The sequence below is a fragment of the Falco naumanni genome, chromosome 2 (assembly GCF_017639655.2).
Source record: "Falco naumanni isolate bFalNau1 chromosome 2, bFalNau1.pat, whole genome shotgun sequence".
NCBI classification, from domain to species: Eukaryota; Metazoa; Chordata; class Aves; order Falconiformes; family Falconidae; genus Falco; species Falco naumanni.
In genome coordinates, this window is record NC_054055.1 from 71,695,743 (window position 1) to 71,721,205 (window position 25,463).

Here is a 25,463-nt window from a genome sequence, read left to right on the forward strand (position 1 = left end):
TCTAACAAGAGTTCTATTACGTTGTAAATTATCCTGTAGAGAAAGTGGTTGTTACATATACTCTTAAACATCAGAACTGGCAGTCGATATTCCTAATATTGGTCTTAGGCTAAAACCCCATGCACACCAACTTTTAGACAGAGGGCTGTGGAGAAAATACTAGTCTAATACCTGTACATAAGTTTAAAATCAGAAATCACTTCAGTAGTACATCATATGCCTGAAATAGATTTAAGAACAAAAATTCAAATAATCACGCTTCTAAGGAAAAGCCTGGGTTTTACTTTCAGACGTCTGTTAAAGACAAGCAGAATGACAAATTCATTGCAGTGACACTTGTGTTTTGAGCAGGGGGTTGTTTGCTTTTGGTTTGTTTGGGTTTTTTAGTGGATATTTTGTTGTGTGGGTTTTGGTTTGGGGTTTGTTTTTTTAAGTTTTCTGTTGTTGGTTTGGGTTTTTGGTTTGCTTTGGGGGTTTTGGTTTTTGTTGTGTTTTTTTTTTTAAATCAGGGTCAATCAAGAGCAAAGAAATAGCATACCAACTTCAGCAGCTCATCAACCATAGCATCATGGAACTAAACCAAAAATAAATCTCATGTGGCAGTTTCTATAATTACCACTCATTTTTATTACATGTCAATCTTTAGAGTCATGCAGTAAACAAAAACATACAAATGTGTTCAGTTACATTTCTAAATACTTTTTTTGAAAAATTTGATCTTCACATAAAATTGTGGACCTACCGTGCTGCGGCCTGGCATGCTGTTTTTCCTGTGTGACTGCACAAAACTGTCAAACATAAATGCCAAGAACTAAAATCATGTATCAGATCAATCACTGTTTAAAGTGTAGGCTTTGTTGAATATTGCCAGTTCATCAGGTAAAGAGAATTAAAATTATCCTCTTTGATACAGTTTATTCTTTTCTCCTCATACATCTGTACGCTCATACATTTGTAATGGAGCAGCATTAGCACGGTACGATTATTAGGAAAATTTTATTAAATCTTATCTGTATGGGAAAAGTATTGCAAATAAAAAATACTACCTTGCAATGTACAGATCCCCAAGGCGGCTGCATGGGCACACTATTAACATTTCAAGAGACAATAAGCTAAGTTACAGGGAAAGAACCTTCAATTCTATTAATTTCCTGATCCAACTGACTGCCTAACAACAAAAACTAAGGTCAACATGGAAGAAACTGAAACATACAGCTGAGTGGTGAAAAAAGCAGGAGAGGAGGAAAAAAAAAATCATTCCTTTTAACAGTAATAGGGGTTTATAATCCTCCCACTTGAAAGGCTATGTTCAAGTCTTGGAGATAGATGATTTTTTTAATTTATTTTTTTTTATTTGAAGATAGTAGCGACAGCCTAAATGCACATGCTAACAGTTGCATGCCTTAATTTATCTCTTATATAACCCTGGAAGGATTAAACTATAAACCAAAAGGATTTCGGAATAAAGATCTTGAGAGAACTTGCAGACAGCGAGTTAGAAAATTTGAAGTCAGTCAGCCACAGCGATTTCAAGACTTAGAACGATTTCTCTCCAGAGGCACATATCCTCAAAAAAGATTTTGCAGAGAATCTGTACCTGAAAACACACCTTACACACTCAGTGCAGTTGTGGAACAATAAACAATGATCTTGTGCACATGCAGAATCAAATACAGACCTTACAGTCTGAAGGCTGTCTCTGAAGACATACCCACGGTTCCTAACTTTAGCCAGAAAAAAACAAAAAAATCCCACCAAAAAAAAAAACACCCAACCAACAAAAAAAAACCCCAAACCACCAACAGAAAAATAAAGGTTACTTTTAATGTCTCACCAGTTTGTTATAATAGCTATTCTTCACTTCTTGGTAAGAGGTCATATTACCTAGTACTACATTCAGTCATCTAAACATAGGCATCTGCTGCCACTTGAGATAAATGTCCTAGGGCAACCTGCCTGGTCTCCGACAGACATCCAGAAGGGCACACAGTTTCTCCTGTGCCCTGTGCCTTATCTCCACATTCAAGTAGATGTCCGGGACAACCCAGGGCATCTCAAACAGCACTGCTTACGTATGTTTAAGTAACTGAATTAAAGCTTTGAAGCCTTAAACAAGGATGGTAGGTAGCAGGGGCAAAGCAGGGAGGCCCTCTTAATTAAGACCTAAAGTTTCTGGACACCAAATACATTTCTTTAATGTTATCAAAAGTCTCAACAACCAAAGCTTTCTGCAATTCCTATACAAGAATATCCACACTGATTTAAAAGACTCTTTCAGTACATTTTACATATTGTTATTTTATAGTAAGACTGGTTCCTTCTTGTAGAAAAGCTATGTGCTACTTACAACTAGATGTTGAGAGACAGCTACAAAACCGATACGTAGATGGCAGCGTAAATCTTCATCGCTGCATTCATGAGCTCTATGCTAGTAAGCTAGTTAATGATTAGTATCTTGCTTAAGGTAATGAAAAAAAACTGAATGCTGTCACCTGAAAGGTAGCTGAAAGTGGACTGAACTGAGTCATTCTTGCCATGCTCTTTCATGACCCAAACTCACATACGGAACAAAAACATCAGTTCACTAGCTGATGCAACACATGTTATTGCCATTGGCTTTGCAATAGTCACTCCTGGGCATCAATTAATTATTTTTAAACTAAAGCCTTGGAATGACAGTTCTTCTTGTACAAGAAGAAGCAGCTGCTTTTTTTTTTCTTCCTGAGCATCAGAAGGACTTCAGCTGCTCACAAGCAATGGCAATGAACTGAAATGCCTTTTATTCTTTTATTAATCACATGCTTTGGAAGGAAGCTCCTGAGGCCATCTAGTCAACCCTTGCTCAGGGGAGGTCTAGTTAGTGCAGTTGGCTCACAGCTTTGGGTCATAGAGTTCTCCAAAGAACTCTATCTCCAAAGACAGAAATTCTACAATTTCTTTGAGTAATCTGGTCCAGTGCTTCATCATCGTCAAGTTTAAAAGCTTTTTTTCTTACATGGGTTTGGCTTCCATGCTGAAATTTGTGTCCAAAGCCTCTCATCCTCCCACTGTGCACAATGAAAAAAGCTGGCTCTTGTTAACTCTATACTGTCCATAGCAATTAAGTTTTTCCTTTGGTCTTCTCTTCTAGAGGCTGAAGAAACACATCCTAATATGAGAAGCATTCCACCCCCCTATCATTCTGGTACTCCTCTGCTGTGCTTGCTGCAGTACGTCAGTGCCTTCTTTGTACTGGGTAGCCCTGACTGGATACAGTACTCCCGCTGCAGCCCCAGAAGTACTTCAGCAGGGGAAAATCACACTTATCTTCTGGCTCCATATTTGTTCATACAGTTCAGTAGGCTGGTGGCCTTCTTTGCTACAAGTACACTTGGGTAACTTATACTCAACTTGTCTACCAGGACGTCCCACATCTTTTCTGCAGTGCTGCTGTCTAGCAAGTCACTGCCCAGCCTGTCCTGTTACACAGGGTTATTCCCTCCCAGGTGCAGGACTTGCATTTGCCTTAGCTGAATGTCATGAGGTTCCTGTCAGTCTGCCAAAGTCCCTCTGAATAGCAGCCTTGCCTTTCAGTGTATCAGCTACTTTGCCCAATTTGGTAGCATCCGCAGACTTACTGGGAACACTCCCTGTATCACCATCCAGACTGCTAGTGAAGACATTAAGCAGTATTGTCCTCAGTATCCAGCTCTGTCATGGGTAACTGACTGCCAGCTGAACTCTGTACTGTACAGTACACCCATCGAGGTCAATGGTCTAGCCACTTTATTACCCACTTGTGCAATCTGTATCTTAACAGTTCGTCTATATGGGTATCAATGGAGGCCATATCAAAACCCTTTTAAAAGTTAACACACAATACGAAAATTCAAAGTGATAGAAAAAATGCATTTAAACTTCACATTCTGAAAACGCTATTGCTGATACACCAGAACAGAATGTTTGCCACTTCTGTTAAGATACTTCTTTACCATGCCATATGGAATGAAGTACAGACCATGCAGAAAATACTAAAATTCCTCCAGTAAGAGATCAGCATTGCCGATTCCCATGCATGTAACTCAGTCCCATAACTTCCCCACCGCAAAGCCGCTGCAAAGCCACTGCAAGTCATGTTAAGGTTCTGTCAATTTGACATTTAGAACCATTATAATTCTCATTACCAGCTTCGCTGACTAGCAGTTTACAGCAGTTTATGAACAAACCCAGCAAATATGTATGAAGTATATACAAACCGTAACATTTTTATTCCCCCCCTATTTTAGCTATTCTGCAAACCAGTATGTATCAGTACAGTAATTTCTAGTTCACCTACAAAGAAGCATTTCATACACTTAAGACTATTGCAGCAGTAAGTGTAGTGATTCATGTTAAAAGAATTTGACTGAAGAGTCTTACCATTTTCCTTTTTCATTGTAGGAAAACACTACTTGAAAACGCTACTACATAAGGAGAAGAACCTTCCAAACACTTAGTCTGAAAGAAGATTGCTCATTGTGGAAAACAGTGGCCCCAAATACACTGTCCGGGAAAACATTAGATAACCAAGGCAAGAGCTCTCACAATAAATATAATAGCTTCAATAGTCCTCTATGAACTAAAAGCAAATGCAAACTGTGCTCTGAAAAATAAATTTTACTTTACTGTTCACTTTTCAAACTAAAGTCCTCAAAAAGTGAGACAGTATGTTGGCTTAACATGAACGGATAAATTATTAAAAGTAACAATTGTAGTTTATTTCATCACTCCTAATATTTGCAGATGACATCAACATCATCAGGGGCTTGAAGCATCTGTCTGGTCTGGACAAGGGTTCAAATCATCAGAACACATGGAGGCTTGAGACTGACAAGGAAAAGTTCAGCTGAAGAACTCAAATCTAAAACTGGGAATAACTGACTAACCGGTGGTACACCAAAGAAAAGAATGCGTCTGGAGAACATAGTGAACTGCCAACTATATAAGCAAACAAAATGCTGTCAAATATTTACAACTCATTTTGGAATTATTAATCAAAATGTTATTACACGGGGAAGCAACCACTCTGTCCTTTCTCAAAGCACTAATATCCCAATTAAATGCTACACTAAGTAGTGTGTAGACAAATAAAAATCCAGTAAAGAAAGTTGCAGGGTGTTTTTAAACATTTCCATGAAGAAGCTACAGGTGCCTTTTGGTACAAAGTTATCTATGAAAAGCACCAAAAATCTAACAAAAAAACACCTGAATATACACTAGAGAAAAAAGAAGCGGCAAAACCAGCTTAGGCATGAAACAAATATGTACTTAAGGAAACCTGTGAAAGTTACTTCTCTAGAGGTTTTAAGAACAGAAGAGTCAAGCATCTGCCAAATATAGTCCATCTACACACAACACTAACTGAAGAAAGTATTAGGTGATGGTCCATTCCAACCAAACAAATCTATGGCTCTGTGAAGTGCCAGACAATTATATACAAAAACCCAACCCCTACATTGCATTGAGCAATGGACAATTTACATTAATACAAATCCTAGTCTATGTTCAGGACCTAAATAAATGATTTGAAGGGTTCAAAAAGCTGTTGAATCCTTAAGGGGACTGATTCATATGAAGGATAGACAGAACGAGGCGATTCTCTCATTACTGTTATTTAATCCATAGGCAGAAATAACATAAATTTATTCAGATATACATCTTTAATCTAAACATGTATGCTGAAGAATAAAGGTCTCAGTTTTGTTCTGTTAAGAAAGAGGGCAAAGCTACATGGCATAGCACTTTCTAATTCACATACTGCAAGTCCATACCCAAAAAGCAGTGTCTCTACTTCACTACTATTACCCACTAGCATGAACCAATGAACTATTTCCACTTTCAGTTTATTTTTACTAAATGCCAAGGTCTTTAACTGAAATATTTAAAGATTTATGTTCTTTCAATAAATAACTGTTTGAAGTCAGTCTGGTCAAACCCAATTTTCCAACATACTTCATTTATTCTTTTCAACAGAAGTCCTAAAGTGTGATTGAGTGTTTCGCTGGTAGCATGTAGTTCAAGTACAAAAAAACAGCATCAAAAGGATACACTCTAACTGGAGGGAGGTAGCAGGGATTCCCTAATGATTAAATTACTTAAGACTCAGCATTTGATTTGCCTTACTTGAAAAGCAACTCCTTTAAATAAGAAAATGGCTTGCTTCCACTGTAAAGATATCCAGTTCTCCGGGGGGGGTGGGGGTGGGGGGTGGGGAGAATAAACCAAGACTGGAGATGGCTTTGACACCTCAATGATTATTAATCGCTTCCTTCACTGAATTGGTTTTTATATTAAAAAAAAAAAAAATCACCTGAAGGTGATGTAACATTAGACAAGTGAGTTACTATTGTCATCATCGTATTTGTGCTGTAACGATGAGTGACCTACAAACATTTGTGAAAACTTACAGAAAGCCTAAAAGAGAAATGTTCAATGGCATCACAGTAGGTTTAAAACTTTAGTAACTGCTATTTACAAGATGTAAATCTGTTTTTACACAATTTATTCACTTTAGTTTTAGTTTTTTAATTGCAGTAAGTAGTCACAAGAGGTCACCATATTAAAATATACAAGAAAAAAAACAAATAAATTGTAAGCTAGAGAAAACACGCTGTATCATTCTGCTTAAAAGCAACTGGTTTCATTTACCTAGGTATTTTTTTGGCTTAAGAGCCATAACCATAATTTAAAACATAGAAACCATTTATTAGACATTTTGTCTCTCTTGCTTTGTTTTAAATCAAATATTCAGCAGTATATTAGGATAAGTGGCAGCCAAATGCTATCCAAAGCACTGCAAAGTTTACAGTGTGACATCCAGAATTGCTTGACCTTGTTCCACCATAATATGTAAACTAGTTCTCTTATCTCTGTTGCGTCTTCAATAAAATTGGAACAATCAACAATTCATTTTATTTTTTGCATCCTTATAATTATTGAAGTGATTCACAGCAGCACCATTACTTTCTAGTCCTGAAAACTACACTGATTAATAGAATGCCAGCATACATAAATAAATTCAGATTTGTAAGATTAATTTTAATTAGTTACAAATAAAAAACCCCAATATAACAATCCTGGGGAAAAAACACACCTAAAACGTAGTTAAGTGAATCTGACTACATTATTTTTATCTTAAATACTGGGCCAACACCTTTCTGTCATTGTTATTAAACCACTCCTGTTGAACAAAATATACTCTAATAGAGTATGTAAAACAAAGGAAACTAAGCCTAGTGATGTTTTTCTCTCTTATATTTATACTGGTATGTGTATGTCAATGCAAGTTAAAGAAATATTCTGAGTCAAAAACTGCAATAATTGAGACTGTAAAATTTCCATATAGTCCATGTATCTATATGCGTTTAGCACATGACAGTAAACAACTGTTAAATGAGGAACCTGGGGCTTTTTTGTTTGCTTGTTTGATGGTTTGGGTTTTGGTTGGTGTTTTCCTGGGGGGAGGAGGCGTTGGGTTTGTTTGACTGTTAACTGCAACTTTTTCTGTCATCAGTTTAGATAATTTTTAAGTATCTCATCCTTGTACACTATAATCTTAAAATCTGTAGTAAGTTATTCTTGATTAACACTAGGGACCAAGCAGTGAAAGGAAAAAAACCTACACAAAACACACAACCAAGGTAGATGGGTGAGAAAGAAAAAAACACCTTCACAAATCTGAAACGAGTATTATTATCACAAGCCCAGAACTATGCAGCTTTTACATTTGTTGACTCTCCTAGACTAGAGAGGAGATAGGAATTGTAAATCAAGCACTGCACTGGTAAATAATGGAAGTTAAACACAGTCACATGCCATGTGTTCTAATCATTTAAACAATTAATTGCTTTCTCCTTTCTCCTCTCCTCCCTCTCAACTATCAGGACTCACATCATCAAGGAATTTTAATAGAAGCTATTCTCAACATAAATACAATCCACAAAATTCATGTATATTAAATTCTAGTCAATAGAACTTCAGAACTACATTGCTGTCAAGTATCAAGCCACGTTGCTATGTATTTCACCCCAATCACTACAACCATCTCAAAGTATCAGCATGTAGTCTTTAAAGTTAACATTTCATCTGTTTTGACTGTCACCAAGAAAAAGCTGAAAAAAATGGCAACTTTATACCTGAAAAATCCATATTTGCAACAGCAATTACCTCACTGCAGTAATTTGAACCTCATTTAAAGCCAGTGGTGACTTGGTCTGAATGGCTGCCTTTACATTTGGGAATTTTGCAACACTTCTCAGTTCCTCTAGTTGTGCTATCCAATTACATCCCAACTCTACATCAAGATGAGTCTTAAACACAAAACATCCCACAGTTTTTCTGAGGAAAAAAAACAAACAAACAAACAACTGGATAAACAGGCCAGACAGAACCTGTGGTAAACACCAGTTTCCCAACACAAAAGGTCAGGGAACCAGAACCTCAGGACACACCGAAGTATACTGCTGAAAATAACTCCAGAAGGTCCAACAGTTTTGGACCTAAGTTTGATGCTTGCTTACTTTCAAAATCCACTCACCCATGAGTTTCAAAAAGCAGCTACCAAAAAGAAGATGAAACATTTCTAGTTCAGATTATTTTCTCAGACTACATACCTGCAATAAGTCTCCTTCATCAAAACGTAGCATTTCTATTATGCCATCCGACTGGATGAAAGCTGCAAAGAAAAACAAAAAAACTAAGTAACTACCAGAAAAATATTTTGTTACTAAACAGAGTAACTTAAACATCTGAAATCTTAAGTACCTCACATTTTGTATATAGAGGTATGACAAATCACAGTAACAAGAGTCTCTAACAAAATACCAAACACAAATCTGTGATACAAATTTTCCCAAGAGCTCCAATTCCAAGATGTTTGTATTAATAAGCATCGCACTTTGCAAATCAGTCTTTTGGCATAAAAATGTTCAACCCCAAAGTGAACAACTTCTTCCTGGTTCCCTAAAAAGGCTGGCTGTACCAAGCTAACCCAGTATTTCAACCAATATGACTGACTGGATACCTATTCAACAAAGTTTAATACATCTAAGCCCAGAAAGAATTCTGACACTTAATAATGGAATTTCAGTTTCATGTATATAACTAAAATCTTAACTGTACATCTGGAAAGCCTCGTTCACACTGTTCCCTAATTTTTAGTGTGGCAACAACTCTCTCCATCTTGACAGCAACTTAACAAATTCTGGAACAGTTTAGAAGTGTTTGCACCATATGACTAAACTCGATGAAAAGTTCATGCCTCAATCACATATAGGATCCTCAAATTAAGCATTCTTCCTCCACTCATTTCCTCTAAATGTTTGGTAAGGCAATTGTTCTTCAATTCCTCTCATAATGTAGGGGATGCTACTTTCTTTTAAAGACAAAGAAATAAGGGCATTGCCCTTCCTGTAAAATATAATAGTCTGTACAAGAATGAACATGAGTTAAAAAGGAAAGAGAAGTTCAGAGAGGTCGAAATTTCACTCCCCAAAAGACTACTCACACACAAACACACAGAGCAGGTCTTTAGGATAAAATACAGTAACGAACTCAAACCAGAAATTTGTATTTTAAAAAAATCCCTATAAATACCTCCTCCCCTACCCTCTGACCTTATTCCATGACTGCCTTTACCATTCAGCTAGATGAAGCTGGGAGTATGATAACACACCTCTCTTTCCACAAAGAGGAATAACCTCAGAGGAACAAAGAGGAAAAAGTTAAAGATTTCCCAGCCCACAGAAGCATAGTGTGCACTTCTGGAAGATGGAATTTGAATCCCAGTCTGAAAAAAGAGATTTAAACCTTCATCTCCCACTTTGAAAGTCAATGTTCTAACAAGAACAAGTATTACAAGTGGCCATGTTGGTGACCTTTTATCTATGATATTTTAAAAGAAAAAGTGACCTTAGTTTCAGAAAGCAGAAATAGGAAAAAAGCACTCTTGGCAGACAGGAGTAAAGTCACTTACCACACAAAGAAACACTATTTTTGACATGTATTTGTCCCAAACATTTCCTCACTGCTTTAGTGAAACCTCACTCAGCACCCAAAATTCAATCTGCTACTTAACATATCACTGTCTGCACATCCAGTCTACATCCCTGATTCCCCTCATATTTTGATACCTTCTCATAAAAGCTACAAACTCCACAACCATGTTTTCATATGACCAAAAGTAAAAGTTAACATAAAACAAAGGTTGCTGCTGTCATCACCAAAAGTCTTTTTGGTATGCAAGCAACCCAAACAAATAAACAAAATCCCAAATCACAATATTTTATACAATTACTTTTCAAGCTACCATACCTCCGAATCCTAACGTGTGGTGACACAGGCTGAGAAAGCAGCCCAGTGCATGTGGAAGTCTGAAAATCACCACAGAGGACAAGAGGCAGGGGGTCAGATTATAAACAATATGCATGCCCTGCAATATTAACAGTGGCATGAGCGGTACTAGTCAGTCATGTCAGCCAATATCTTAGAATTTTTTTTGGTGCATTCATTGTTCTATCTTAATGTTTTCCAAAAGAAACAAAAGTCATCCTTAATCCAAGAATTGGAGGTTTGGTTAATCATTTATATCGAAGAACTATACAGAACATAGGGCAAGGAAAAAAGAAAAAAAAAAAAAAAAACAAAAACACCCAGAACAGTATTTAAACGGCTGTTACAAGATCAAGTCCTACAGCTTATGAAAATCTGGGCTTTTAAAACTTAAATTACTGGAGTAGGACCATCAGTTTAAATTTAATCCTAGAAACAAAGAACAAGTGGAGTTTACAGAGTTAACTGGCAATACTTATGCAAGACATTCAAAAGCCACTGTTTAATTTTGTCTTTAAAACCACTCAAAAAACCCTATCTATAAACGAATCATAGCACAAGAGTAAAAATGAAGCTTTGACATGTCAGGTTAAAAGGCAAAGTATGACAGCTAATCACAATTCCATAGAAATGTCATGCCTATCCTCTGTGCAAAAAAAATCAAGTTACAGTTTAGCTGATATGGAAGGGAAATTCTCAATTTTTAACTCAGGGAGAAATCCAGAATGAAATTAGACTTTCTGATGTATTTTATTTATTGCAAGTTTAATGATGACAATTTTAAAAAAGATTTTACCTATACAAGCGCACCTTCCTAATAGTCAAAAAGAACTGCACCTCTGAGGTTGGGCTTTTTGACTTCTTTTGTTTTCTAGCTTTCTGGTTTGGAAACAAAGAAAACAGCACTTGACTGTGACATCAGGCACAAAGAAAAAAATCATTAGGAAAAGGCTTTTTATATTCATATCTACCAACGAGTAAAACTTAAAAGCGTATTTAATCAAATCACAAATTCTTAGTATTTTCCTAACACTTCTCCCCTGTTTTAAACGATACACTGTAGATACAAAGAGCAGAAACTAGCAACGGTTCTTCCACAAGGCTAGCACACACAGACACTCACAGAAACTAGCCAAAACTTTCTACACAAGCAGCTTGAATGCAGGCAGCCCTTCTGTAAACCCCAAACACTTTCTCAGCCACTCTTCAGTTACTTCGTCTTTGCGGCAACTTACGAACAAAGCAACAGATGTCACAGAACATTCTGAGTGGATGACATTGTTAAATAGAAGTGCCATTCATCATTACATCATTTAAGAAATGTTTTTAGAGAGCAGATGACAGTTAGTGCCAGGTGAAGTCTGATGCACAGCAAAATTTGGCGGCTGGCCATTTCACAGCAGTCACATCTCAAGTGAGACTGTGATGAAGTTTCTGTGGTTATACTCTTCACTTTGTTTTAGACTAACTTTCAAGTCTTTGCTTCTATTTTATCAATTATTTCATCAAAGCAAGGAAATTCCAAGTAAATACCTACACCTTTGTGAGCTGAAAGCCTGTTTTTGCAACTGACTTCTCAGACTCTCAATTCAGGATGAAGAAACGAGTCACCTCATTCAAATAAGGCAAAGCCTATTACATTTTAAAAAAGCTCCACTGATGAGTCATAAAGAATCACCCAAATCCCTGTAAGAACAGCTCTCAAACTGTCCAATATGGACCACAGAGAGGACAAAGGCTTCTTCAAAGTGAAATGCACACAGTGCCCAAAGAAGAGCACACTTCCTTCTGGGTATTTGCCCACTCCAGAATTAGAAGCACTTGTACTACCTGAGCTAAGTAAATTCATAAACTTCTGCAGTGCCAGTCCAAAAATAGTCTTCTCTATCCTTTTACACAAAATATGTATGTCACCAATAGAGAATAGGTTATTAACAATGCCAAAAGACTCTGCAAGCAATTAAGTATGAGATCACTTGGGCATGCTTTATTAGGTGAACCATTCCCCATGCTACAGAGGAAGATGACTGTTTCTGCAAAGTCCCTAACAATTTCTTCTGGAAAAACTTCCCAAAGTCTGGGCTGATATCATCATGCTCTACTATCAGTCTAATACTGTAGCCAATACTTTGATACTCTGGAATAGTAAACTGCAGCAAATTAAGACCTGCCGACTGCCATTTCAGTCACCCCTGCCACACGACTGGCAACTGCTATGAGAGGGGCACAACATAACATTTGGGGTACGAAGCATTTCAGCTGTCCCAGCGTGATCTGCCACCGCACAAATCAGCAGCCAAGAAGCCAAATTACACCTTAGGAAAATAATTTCTTCCTGACCCTACAGGCAATTGAAGCCCTGAAGACTGCTTAGAATAGTTATTAGTCAAACTTTACATGTTATTAGCATGTTCACAGCCCAAAGAAGGAAAAGGATTAAGCTTCACATGTATAGATTTCAAAGCCAGAAGAATCACCGTCTCCATTCCTCCTCACCTATGCTGAGCAGGTATTTTCTTCTAAGAGATATACACAAATCCCTCTCAGCAGAAAACCTTTATCCTTCCAAGATCCCACAAGATGCAAATTTATCAGACTCATGAGAATCTGTGACAATTTCAGTCTCACTACTTGGATATTAAGTGATTTCAGGGTCAAATTTTTCCAGCTTCTAGCTTGCATATCCTGGTTTCCTCTTTTCAGACAATACGTCACTATTAACAGAAGTGATACAAGCAACAGCAAACACTAAAAATAAAAAAAACCCCACCACTAAACCCAATAAAAATAGAAGTTTCATTTTCTGCTTGTTTTCAATTTGCAAGCTTTTAAAAGGCAACTTTTTTTATTAAGTCAGCTTTTGTATGAAAAGCACATGAAAGGTATCAGAAAAATTTATAAATCTAAGTCTTTCCACTGGCTCCAAAACACCTTTTTCTAAGGAGAGCATTTTCTAAGCTTTTCCAAACTCTTTAAAAAAATAACAATACAAAACCCACCACCACAGCCATAACCCCTAACCCCCTAAAGCACAGCTTTCTGGAATAGCAAAAAACACTATCCAGTCATTATTACCAGTAGATTTCTAAATCCTTTCCCCTGCCCTTTCCAATATCACAGTACTTGATGGTAAACACCTAAAGTAGTAAAAACGGAAACAATAGTGCCCTAAACAGATATTGAATTCACTTAAATTCCTCAAAGCTTAAGCAGCATCTTTTCACAAGTTTATATAGCTCGCAGCCAAGTTTTGCTCAAATATATTCCTATTTTAACTGTCTCTGTTCCAAGCCTTTTATATTTGAGCTTAAAATAAGAAAAGTACAGATGAACAAAGCAACAAATAACAAGAAGAAAAATTTAAAATCCTACAGGTCTCTAAAATAAACCAGAACTTACTATCAAAATCATTTTAGCCAACACCAGTCTTTAGAGGTGCTCGAATTACACATAACGGACTAAGTTTGCATGTAATGCGAGACCACTGAATACGCCAAGACTCTTGGTGCACAATTATAAAAAAATTCTCCATGGTTTACAGGTTATAAGGCCTACTCTGAGATCTAATTTTTAAGATGGCTTTGCACATTTTTCTTTCATATCGGCACTGTCAATTTCTTCATTTCAACAGGAATGCATATTCTGGCATACATGCTTATAAAAACACTATTCTGAAATATTACTTAGTTCTTACTCCATAACACAGTTTTTTTAATTAAACAGATTTTTTTTAATAAAAATAATTTATTTTTATGTTAATCATTACATATCCTCTCACATACTTGCAAGAACTGTTTTCTCCCTTAACTCTCGTCTAAACCAATTTTCTAATTTTCTTATAAGCTATATTTATACAATATATATCAGCTAGTCTATCAATTCTCTCCAAATTCTGGAAATAGTGCCCCAACTTACTAAAATAGGGCCAGATTGAGTATTTAAATCTCTCCTAATTTACACTAAGTTTTTTAAAGTCCAGTTTTTAACGCTTTGACTTAATAACTAAGTTCACTTCTAGGTAACTATAACCACGAGCCAATTACAATGTGCTAAATGTCATTCACTTCTGTCTATGCAATTGTAATTACAGCATTTGTATCACTACTGGTTAAACACAGCACAACTAAAACTGTACAAGTTGGTTTTATAGCTTTGACTCAATTAACTGCTTATGTGCAATCACACAGTTTCAACCATCCTGAAGAGTGGAAAACTAAGCAGCATGTGAAATAGAGGTAGGTGGATATATAATGATATAACAGCATTTATGAAAGGAAAATGACACTGTAAAAAATTAAATACCCCACAGATAAAGAAAACCAGTATTATGCCACAGTGCAAGCAACCATTATCATTGTATTCAAGAATATAAAAGTCTGGGGAGCCTCAAGAAACACACCCCAGTTCAGTGTTCAACACAATAAATGCTGTTTAAAGACAGGCCTATTTTCCAAGAGAGGAGAGTCAGCAAAGCCATCAGCTTGAATGTCTGCCTATGTCCAAACAGGTGACTGTTCTCTGGAAATGTAAAAGTCATTCTATGAGCTGGCAATCTCAGGCAAGAGGCTCCAAGAAAGGATTACCAGCCAACAGGCTTCCTTTCCACATAAATCCTCTTGCACTTACATAGCAAATTCACTTGTTTCTTTTCCAGTTGTCCATAACAAAGGGAAATTTAGTAATTTTTTCCAACAGACCTCAGGAAGAGCCATCACAACTAAGACAGTAAAGACATACAAAGTAGTAAAGATCACATGCAAAAATCATTCATTTTGAAGTATTTTTACATAGAAACATTATTAAATCTTTTTTATTAAAACCCCTAATTAGCATTCCTGAAAAAGCCAGCTTGCCAAATTTTAATCTTCTGTTTACATATTAGAGTTGAAATAGAAATATTCCTAGACAACGCACTTTAGTCATCATATGAAATGAAAAAGCAATCTATTAGCTAAATAACAAAAAGATAGAATTTTCATTAAAAACCTCATTTTGTACTACTGATTGTAAAAAATTATTTTATGACTTTACATAATCCATACATATGCACCAACCTATGCCCAACTTAATACAAGCTTAACAGAGACAGTAAATCACTTTGAACTGCAATACCCAAAGTGCACAACTCACTGCTCCACAGTGGCGGGTGGGTGGGTGGGGTGGGTGGTGAAGGTCTTCAAATATTTTATATTTTACTGCACACAACAGCACAAATTTGAGTGTAAATTTGAGTGTATACACTGTTACCCAACTAAGTCTGCATATACCTCTTTCACTAGCTTACTCCTGTATCATTTCTGACTTCAGATACAAGACAAGCTTATTTACACAGCAAGGCACTTTCCTAGCCAGGAGAGCTGTCACACTGCATTCATCCACTCATCTCTTTTCCCCTTAGCTAAGGTTGATGTGGATTTTTAGGAATTCAGTTTTTAAACCCAGCCACAAAACAGAAAGTGACAGCATGATCCTGATTGAGAACACAGTCCCCAGACACCGAAGCTACCACTGAGTTTGAGAAAGGAAGAAAGCAGGTCTCCATCCTGAAGCTGCCATTCACACACACATTTGCCTCATGCCATTAGTTTCACACTTCAGAAAATGGTGCAACTGCTGGAAGGTTCCTTTTATGGAGTTTGCACTGATCGGACGGGTTGTGTAATAGATATATCCTTGCAATGAAACTACAGAAACATACCTAGAAACAAAAAAAAGCTCACTGAAGGTAACACATACTACACCTAGCAGTTTCCTTTTATTCATTTTTTTCTAAGAAAATTACTTCAGATTGAGATGGATAGAAAAGAGAATCATTTATTCAAATACCTTTATTCTCAGGTGCCTATTCTGTACTTAGTCTGTATTTCCACCTTATAGAAATCTGCATCTTCATCCACTTGAGCTAGAGCCATTGACCAAAACCATCTATTCCAGATGGTAGCAATAAATATCATAAAACTTCACTTAAAATTTTTTTTAAGCCAAATACTATGTTAAAAGTTGCTAGATGCTTTAAAACACTTTTAAAAACATTTGCCTTAAGTTGCTGCTTTATTTTAAAACATTTTAATAATTTCATTTATTCCTCCAAAGACATATAATTGCTGGCTCCAAAATGCTTCCAAGAAAATAGTATCTAATCCTGTTTTTTTCCTGAAGATTTCATAGGAGGTATGAATGAGAATACATGTTTTTAAATAAATTAAAAGAGAGAGAGAGAGAAAGGAGAAATAATTCATCTGGAGAAAGACTTTAGCATACATTATTTTTAAGCCACAGAAAGCAACACTTCTGACAGTTGTGAAATCTTCTCATAAATCAAATAGAGGGAAAATTTTAAAAGAAAGTTAAAGAGAAATGCAATATCTGCAAATAGCATCCTTTTTTTCTGGCTTTGGGCCATACCATTTATGGCTTTTTATTCTTTCTAATGATGGCAATTTTAAATATTTTAAAGTGTCAATATGCTAGATTAGGTTACAGTTCTGTTTATTTGTTGTTAGTGAGCTTGTACAGGCATAAAATTAATTGGAACTAGCCTCAAAGCCAAGATAATCTGTCCTGCAAGGACAGAGGGGAAAAGCAGCAGCCCCTCTAAACTATTCTTAGATCATCATGACACTTCAGTTCTCAAATTTTAGCTCAGAAACTTCTAATTGTGGCAATAAGTGTTACTACCCGTGTAGCGCTGCAAGTTGATACGAGCAAGGATAACACGGACTTACTGGAATTCTAACCTTTTCAGCATATAGAAACATTTAATATGTAGTTTACAAGAAATGACAGTTCATAGATTCTGCAGCCTCAGGAGAACAATGCATTAACTGACAATAATTGTAACTATTATGTTAACATCGGCCTTCCAAACTTGCACTCATATGAAATTAGCCACTGAACAGACCCACAAAACCCAGTTACTCAAAAAAATGAGTTGTGCCAACACAGTGCAAAGAACTACTTCAAAGACATATCCAGGCCAATTAATGGCCTTAATAAACCTACACAGAGCACAAGAATTGTTCTCTACACTGTAGAAATGAGGAAGAAGGATGGGATTTTCAGGGTTTTCAAAAAACCCCACAGAACAGGAAGACAACTGCAGCAAGTTTTGAAAGGAGATAAAATATAGGGCAAGAAGAATGAAACAAAACAGGTGAATTCCATTTTTAGGGAAAAAAATCCAAAAACATTAATAAGAAATTAAAGGTACATGTAGGTATTCGGAAATGAAAAGCTTCAGTATGTTTATAACTGCAGAAATTCAGTTCAGCTACCCAAAATACCTTGGAAGCAGTTACCTCAGAAGTAAATAAACAATCTCTTCTGGCCAGACTCTTTCAGAAACTGCTGTGATGACCTGGGTTGACACCCTGCACAACACAGATCACAGTTTCACCCAATAATCCCAAACCCTTAGGCTTAGTTACAAAATATGTTTTGGAGAGACACCTAATTCTACTTTAAAGATTGCAACCACCCGACATCACTAAGTTGCCCCTTAACTAAAAGAGTCTTCACTCACAAATATCCTCTCATTTCTACTTCAACATGCCCAGCAACAAGTCTCAGCCTAAATATGCACACCTTTGATAAATCAAATGGCCCTTCAGCATTAGGAATTCTTTTTCCAACACAGGTACTTTTAAAGGACAGTTACATAATGCTAAATATTTTTTATGATTATTATTCAATTTCTGAGTTCCTTACTCTAATGTCTTTTTCCCTAGAGAAATTCAATTTAATCAAAGGAAAAATTCATAGGACTCATCAAGTACTGGTGCTCTGACCAAATTTTCCCAGATGAACTGGAGGCTTGTTCCAGTCTTTCCTCTATCAAATAATGATATTCAGTAGTACTCACTGGCAGAGTAACTTCACCTGTGAAGATTCAGTCTCTGTCAATGACAATGATCTCTCCTCCAGCATCAGATATAACCAGGTTTCCCTAAAACCAAGGAATTCATTCATCTTTTCATTATTTTGGAAGACACAGTTTAGCCAAAGCTATATGGGCAGATCACGACCTAGGTAAGCTACAAGAAAGGCAACTGATAAGCTATATGATGATATGAAAGCACCTATATAAAAGTTACACACACACACACCCTCCTTATCTTCTTATATTTAGGAGCAACAACTCAGAGGACAAGTGCAGTCTCAGGGCTTTCTATCACTGAATTAAGTAGGAGGTGGCTGGGGGCAAGGTCTCACTAGATAATGGTCATTTCTGGTACCTCTAGTCTGCTCATTGCTGGCTCCACAGACTGATGTTACACACAGATTCAGAACACCAAAGCAAACATAGAAGAAGGAAATGGTTTCCAGTAAGGACCAAGTATTCTATATCCTCTGTGGCAAGAAAGGAACAGCCAAACTTGGCAACATTCAATATCCAGATCTCTCAACATTCCCTCTGATATATGAGTTGTGCAGATTGTTAAGTATTACTTTAATACATCTTGTATATTAACATGTCAACCACAATTCAATTTATTGTCGTATTACCAGCAGCTAGCAAAGATGGAAACTAATGGCTATATTATCCTTTGCATGAAAGATGGGATACAAATATTCTTGTTGAAATAATTTTTTCAAGAGAAAGAACGAAAACTAGGGGACAAATAAAGCCTATGTGATGCAGAACTACAGAAACAAGGAATGGCCAACAAGGTTTTTCGTTTTATTCTGTGACCATGTTTCTTTAGTGCTGCAGCGACAGGCAAAACTTCCTGGATCCCGTTACAACTCCACTTCTACCTAAACTGTATCTAAATTACTACAACCGCAGCACTGATTTCACCATGGAGTTATGTGGAAACCCAGAATTCTCCCGTCTTATGGTTATTCCAGTCAGTTGTGACAAACAAAACTGCAACATCCAACCAAGCTTTAAAGATCACGAGGGAGACCCAAAACACAGAGACAGAGCAATTTAGTGTGGAATGCACCTGAAGATGTCATCTAGCTCAACCTTCTGCTGAAGCACGGTGAATACTGAACCGGGACAAAGTTACTTAGGCTTTTGTTTAGCTGGGCCTTGAAAACCTCCAAAGTCAAGAGATTTCACAACCCCTCTAGAGAATCTGCTTCAGTCCCTGACTGTCCCCACGGTGAAATATGGTCTCATTATCTCCAGCTAGAATATTGTAGCAATCCTGACCAAAAGACCGTAATCCTTTGAGGATGATCTATGCAAGAGCTAACCTGAGCAGACCCGTGTCTCTGCTGTGCTGCATGTACAGGCTGGCTTTCAGGCCTGTACTGGGCTGCAGGATGAGCTCAGCCAGCTCACTCTAACAGAGGAGCCTGCAGGGCAGCTCCACTTGGTACCGGCAATTATGCCACCTGGGTGGCCTTGCTTTTATCTAAAAGCCAGCCAGAAGTTCTCATCCAAGCATCCTTTCTGCTTGACAACAGAACTTAGGAATAGAGTTGCTTTCTTGCAAGAAAATCCAAAATGGGTTGAAGGACCAACATGGGGTAACCCTTTCTATGCACGGGGTCTGCACAGTATGCTGCACAAGGACAGGAGGCCTTTTTGATGCTGCGCAACTCAAGATGCAAGATCATCTATATTATTCTCTTTGTAATGTTAGCTCTAATAAATAGCACTTTCAATGATATTTCACAGAGTACGAGTGCCTTTCTTACTCAGATCATCACAGACCAAAACAAACTTTCCCTGTTTAATATTATGATAATTGTCTCTCAGGCTCCTGCCATGCATCTCCGTGAGGAGTCTAGTTCAATTTCCTTCATAAAATCTACTTTGATACCAGCAGGCTGCCACGAGGTCCCTCCAAAGCCTCATCTCCACACAGCTTTGGGTTCCTTAGCCTCTTTTCGTTAGGTCATGCATCCACCGACCATCTTTGCAGCCTTCCAGTGGGACAGCAGAACTGGATGCCGTGGTTTAGGTGTGGTCTACTAAGTGCTGAGTAAACAGGAATAATCACTTTGTTCAGTCTCATGGCTACACTCCTGTATGCTGCCAAGGCACATTGCTGACTCATTTATAGCATTTCCAACTTATATCCCCTGCAAGTATTTCTTCTGTACCATATGAAGGGCTTTGTCCTTTTTTACATTTCACGGAGGTCCTGTCAGTTCATTGCTCTGTCCTGTTTAGAACTCTGAAACACAGCCCTGCCCTTGAGCATACCAACTGCTCCCCAGATATGATACAACAAAGATACTAAGCAGGACAGGTCCCAGAATAGAGCCAGGAAGAACCCCTTGTAACCACCCTCCAAAGTACAGTATGAACCCACTGCTGGGAATAAACCAAACCCTAACACCCTAGGAGTTTATCTAGTTGCCTGGATAGTTTTTATCATTATCTACAAATTCCACCCACCAATATTTGTACAGTATTCCGGTGCAAATAACTGATTCATTAAGAACTTTTCTGTATTGCTAGATGATTTCATATTTATTTACAAGCTTCAGATAACCAGGTTTTAAATTCACTTAACATACTATATCAACAACTCATATGGGGGACCCAAAAATCCCCCAGTGGAAGCAGATGTCATGAAAAATAGCTGATTTCTCATACTCTATCTCACTATCAGTATCTTCCACCATTCTCAATCTAAGCCAGGCATTATCTGGACCTTATCTGCACCTTATCACAAAAATAAAGAACATTCATAAGCCAGTCATACCAAGTTATGCTGAAGCCATCCAATTTCACACTGAGGAAACTACTTTGAGATGTTTCCAACAGAGTACCTATAAGAAAATGAGAAAGCTTTCCGTTTTCAAAAGTTAAAATTCCCTCTTTAGAAATCTCCTCTTTGACAGATTCTCAGTCTTTTTTTTTTTCCCACTACCACCCTCTTCTACAAGGATCCCATTTTACTTCAGATCTATGGATCTAAAATGTCAAGTTGGTGAACAGTGGGTACTTAAGAGGTTTAGTGTTTCAAATTACTTAAACCAGTACCATGCTCATCTACAACTTTGTCTCCTATGCTATCATCACTCCCTCAAATGGTGATTTAATCTGTTCAACACCACTACTAGCTGTATGTCCTGACTTAAATAACTTCAAAAAAAAGTTATTTTTTTTTAAGTTTAAGTAACTTTTTAAAGTCTTAATGTTAACTTAATGTGCACATTCTATTATACCAGATCTTTACAGTCCAACATAGATCTATGTTCAACTGAAAAAAACCTCAGATAAGCCTTGTCATCATTAAAACAGATTGCTTTATGAAGATTAGTCAATGCATAAAATGATCAAGTAACTTTAGAAACCTAAGCATGTTGTACTGAGTCAGCTAAACAGTTCTATTAAATAACATTTTGTAACTTTATACAGTAGGTAGACAGAAGGAGCTGTTAGGTACATAGTTTCATTTCCTGTACACCTCCTTCCATTACAATTTATTTGGTAATTTGGTATCCTTAAAACCAGTTCAATAACTCCAGTAAAACTCCAGTAATTCTCAGATGGTTCTCTACTGCTATGTATGCCAGGCAGTAGGAGAGGTATTAAAAATGCCTCTATGATAGTCTCAGTGAGAAGATAGATCTGGGAAGTGTAGCAGGGAAATCTCAAAGTACTGTAAAACTATTTTTTTTCCTTTCCAGAGAGTGGAATTACATTGCAATCCTTCAGCTCTTTGCTATTTCGCCATTACATCCAAGGTTTTTAAAAAAGAGAACGCAAATGCGCACAGTCCTGGTTTAGTCCCTTTAATATTCCAGAGCACAAGTTATCCAAGGCCTGCTTACCAGAAAATGTTAAAAACAGATTTTAAAAGCATTAAATGCAGATGCTGCATCACATCCTCACTACAGTCAGTAAATCACTAATTATTCTGTGTAAACAGTTCAGAAAACAGAAATACCCAACATTCCTGCATCACATGTTAAAATTTTACCAGCTGCTTCTAACAAACCCATATCTGGCACAGAATTATTCTTTGCCTGTATTTATGACTAGAAAGATAAATACCTCCCCTTTAACTCTCATGGTCATTGGTTCCTTTGATTTCCTAAATCAGGCACCTACATTTTCAATTTACAAGCTTTAGGAAACTGAAAAAGGGAAGCTGGTGGCGAGCAGAATTACTGCCTTGTTATCTTGACTGTTAACAATTCCTCCATATAAGAAAAGTGAGTGACAACAGGCAAACTAAGTTGAACTATGTTCCTACTTCCAAATTAACAAGCTAGGTTACTAATGCCAAACAAGTAAATCACAAAAATAAAGGCTATTCCAGCAATGCACTGATATTATTCCTATGCAAGAAGAAATTCTGCATCCTCTGTCTTGGTATTAATAATCAAAAATGCTGAAATACTAACACAATTTTTTAGAAAAAACCAGAAAGGATTTTTAAAATAACTGTAGTTTAAGCTCAAATTTGGCAACTACCACAAGCAAATGGACTGAATCAGTTGCTTCTGTAATAAGCACCCGGTGCGCTCACCTTTTGGAAGTACAGGATAACGCAAGCTGGAAGCGATCCCAGAGGCCTCCAGCCCAGCCGCCAGCTCAGAGCGGGAGCCAGTCAGAGCAGGCTGCTCAAGGTGTTACCCAGCCTGGATTCGAGCACCCCCACTTACTACCATGAAGAGTGCAGATTTATTTCAAATGCTGTCTTTTAGAAAGGAGGGGGGGGGGGGGGGGGGGAGGGAAAAAAAAAAAAAAAAAAAGACACCTTCTCACAGCTCCTGTTACATCCAGGTGAGTTCATGCTGTAGACTGACAAAGTCAGAAGCACCACATTGGATAGCAGTCACTAGCAAGAGAAATAAAATGGATCTTTATTGACTTTTATTCTTGCCAAACCCACATACACAGGAACAAACCAAACTGGTTCTAGCCTGCACTTCAGTCACAGAACTTACGCTGCTGGTTATGCATGAACCACAACATCCACCATTCACTGTTAAGACTCCCAGGTGATTTACTAAATTTACAGTTTGAAAGATTCTTTATACTTACAAACTTAGTAAATCACACCATGGAATCATAACATGTCTCATTTTAAGCACAGCAAAACCGGGTAGGTTTTGAAATAAAGTGACACACAGCAAACGTCCAAGCTTTACTGCAAACACCTAAAATTTTAACATGCAGAAATGTATCCAAATGACTCAAAGTAACCCATGTTGCAGTACTGGCAATCAATTCCTGTCCTGGTTTTGGCTGGGATAGAGTTAATTTTCTTCTCAGTAGCTGGTACAGCGCTGTGTTTTGGATTTAGTATGAGAGTAATGTTGATAACACACTGATGTTTTAGTTGTCACTAAGTAATGCTCACTCTAAATCAAGGACTTTTCAAGTTTCCCATGGTCTGCAGGGAGGAGGGGCACAAGAAGCTGGGAGGGGACACAGCTGGGACAGCTAACCTGAATGAGCCAAAGGGATATTCCATACCACAGAACATCACACTCAGTATATAAACTGAGGCGAGTTGGCTGGGGCCTGCTGGTCACTGCTCGGGGACTGGCTGGGCCTCGGTCAGTGGGTGGTGAGCAACTGTGTTGTGCATCACCTGGGTTTTTGGGTTGTTGGAGGGTTTTTTGCCCTCTTGGACTTTATTCCCCTCTTTCCCTCTCCTCTTCATTACAATTATTATTGTTGCTATTATTATTTTTACTTTATTTCAATTATTACACTGTTCCTACCTCAACCCACAGGTTTTACCTTTTTCTGATACTCCTCCCCATCCCACCAAGGTAGGGGCAGTGAGCGAGTGGCTGTGTGGTACCGTTGCTGGCTGGGGTTAAACCACAACGATCCCAAAAATCACAGCTGAAAGCTTTAAATAAAGCAGCACCTCCAGACTTCTGCAAACTTTGGAGGGGCTTCATCATGTTAGGCACTATACAAATACATAGCAAGTTCCCTCAAGAGTTTACAATCCACGGCCCTGAACTGCAGCATGCTATCCTTCAACTGACCTCTGCAGGTGAGAGTACCTCAGCGTGCCTCACACATGCCATGTAACTGGGCACTGGTGAGGGAGAAAGGGATGCAGAGGAGGGAATAGCAACCATTTTGTGATTACACAGAAAGTCGTGAAGAACATGGGGTCTCCAGTTCCTGTCCATTGCAATGTTTTGTTATATTTAATTTAGCCCAAAGATTTTGCAGACAAGCATGAGACACATGGTTAATACTTATCATTCATGAAAACAAAGACATAGTGCAAACCTCATCAGCTCTCCCATACTTAGATAGCACAGTCAATTTTTATTCACTGTTTTTCCCTCACACTGTTCATGATTCTGATGTGCTGCTTCAGCTGCTAGAGTGTTTTCAGTTTGAGGTCATACTTTCTGGATCACATTTTGATTTATGTCAGGGTCAAAACATTAGCATTAAAATAAACAGTAGCATGCTATATATTAGTTCTGACAGCAGGATATGACAAACAGGCAGTATATGTGAAGAGGGGGTTTTATCACATTATTTTAAACATATAAGCTTTCTCGCACATCACCTTCCAACATTAGTTTACTTCCAACATTCATATAGAGTATCCTCGATTGCCATTTTAGATAATGTTATAAAGCAAAAAAGAAAAGCTACTTGCCTGAAATTAGACAAAATGATAAAAATGGAACCAGGACTCCAGCATCCCAGCGCACTGTTCTAATGACACCATCTCCCTTCAAGTCTTCCACGACCTCAGATTTTAGATGTTTAAATAGAAATTTTTCCCAGATCCAGCACTAAAATACAACTTCAGAAGTTATAGTTGGGGAATAAACCTAGCTGAAACATCAACCCTGTTCTAATTGCACCAATCTTGTGAGCATGTGGGTAGGCAAAAGCACTATCAGAAGTGCAGGCTCTCAGCCAGCTGGCCAAATAAAAAGTTACTAAAAAAAATAAATCACTGTAGTAAGAAATAAAGATTTTTAAAATAAAAATAAACATAAATGAATATAAATAAAGGAAGAAACAAAAACCAGTTCTCATGTAAAAAAGCATAGCGATATTGGACATTTGTCTTCAAAACATTTCGCTGACCACTGCGATCACGGCATTACTATGGCTTCCTTCAACTGAAACCCAGATGGCTGTTGTGCCCTCTCCCAAAAGCCCCAACAACTAAAAAATAAAAACAAACCCCAAAGCAAATAAAAAC

At 37.5% G+C, this 25,463-nt stretch overlaps 1 protein-coding gene across 1 annotated transcript in view; it reads right to left on the bottom strand.

Annotated features, from left to right (window-relative positions):
• The window catches only part of TMEM131 (transmembrane protein 131), a 102,840-nt gene that overhangs the window by 73,750 nt on the left and 3,627 nt on the right, over positions 1-25,463 (bottom strand). The window contains exon 2 of the mRNA XM_040584794.1: positions 8,631-8,692. Coding sequence (XP_040440728.1) covers positions 8,631-8,692 — 62 coding nt within the window. The remainder of the gene's footprint in view (positions 1-8,630; positions 8,693-25,463) is intronic.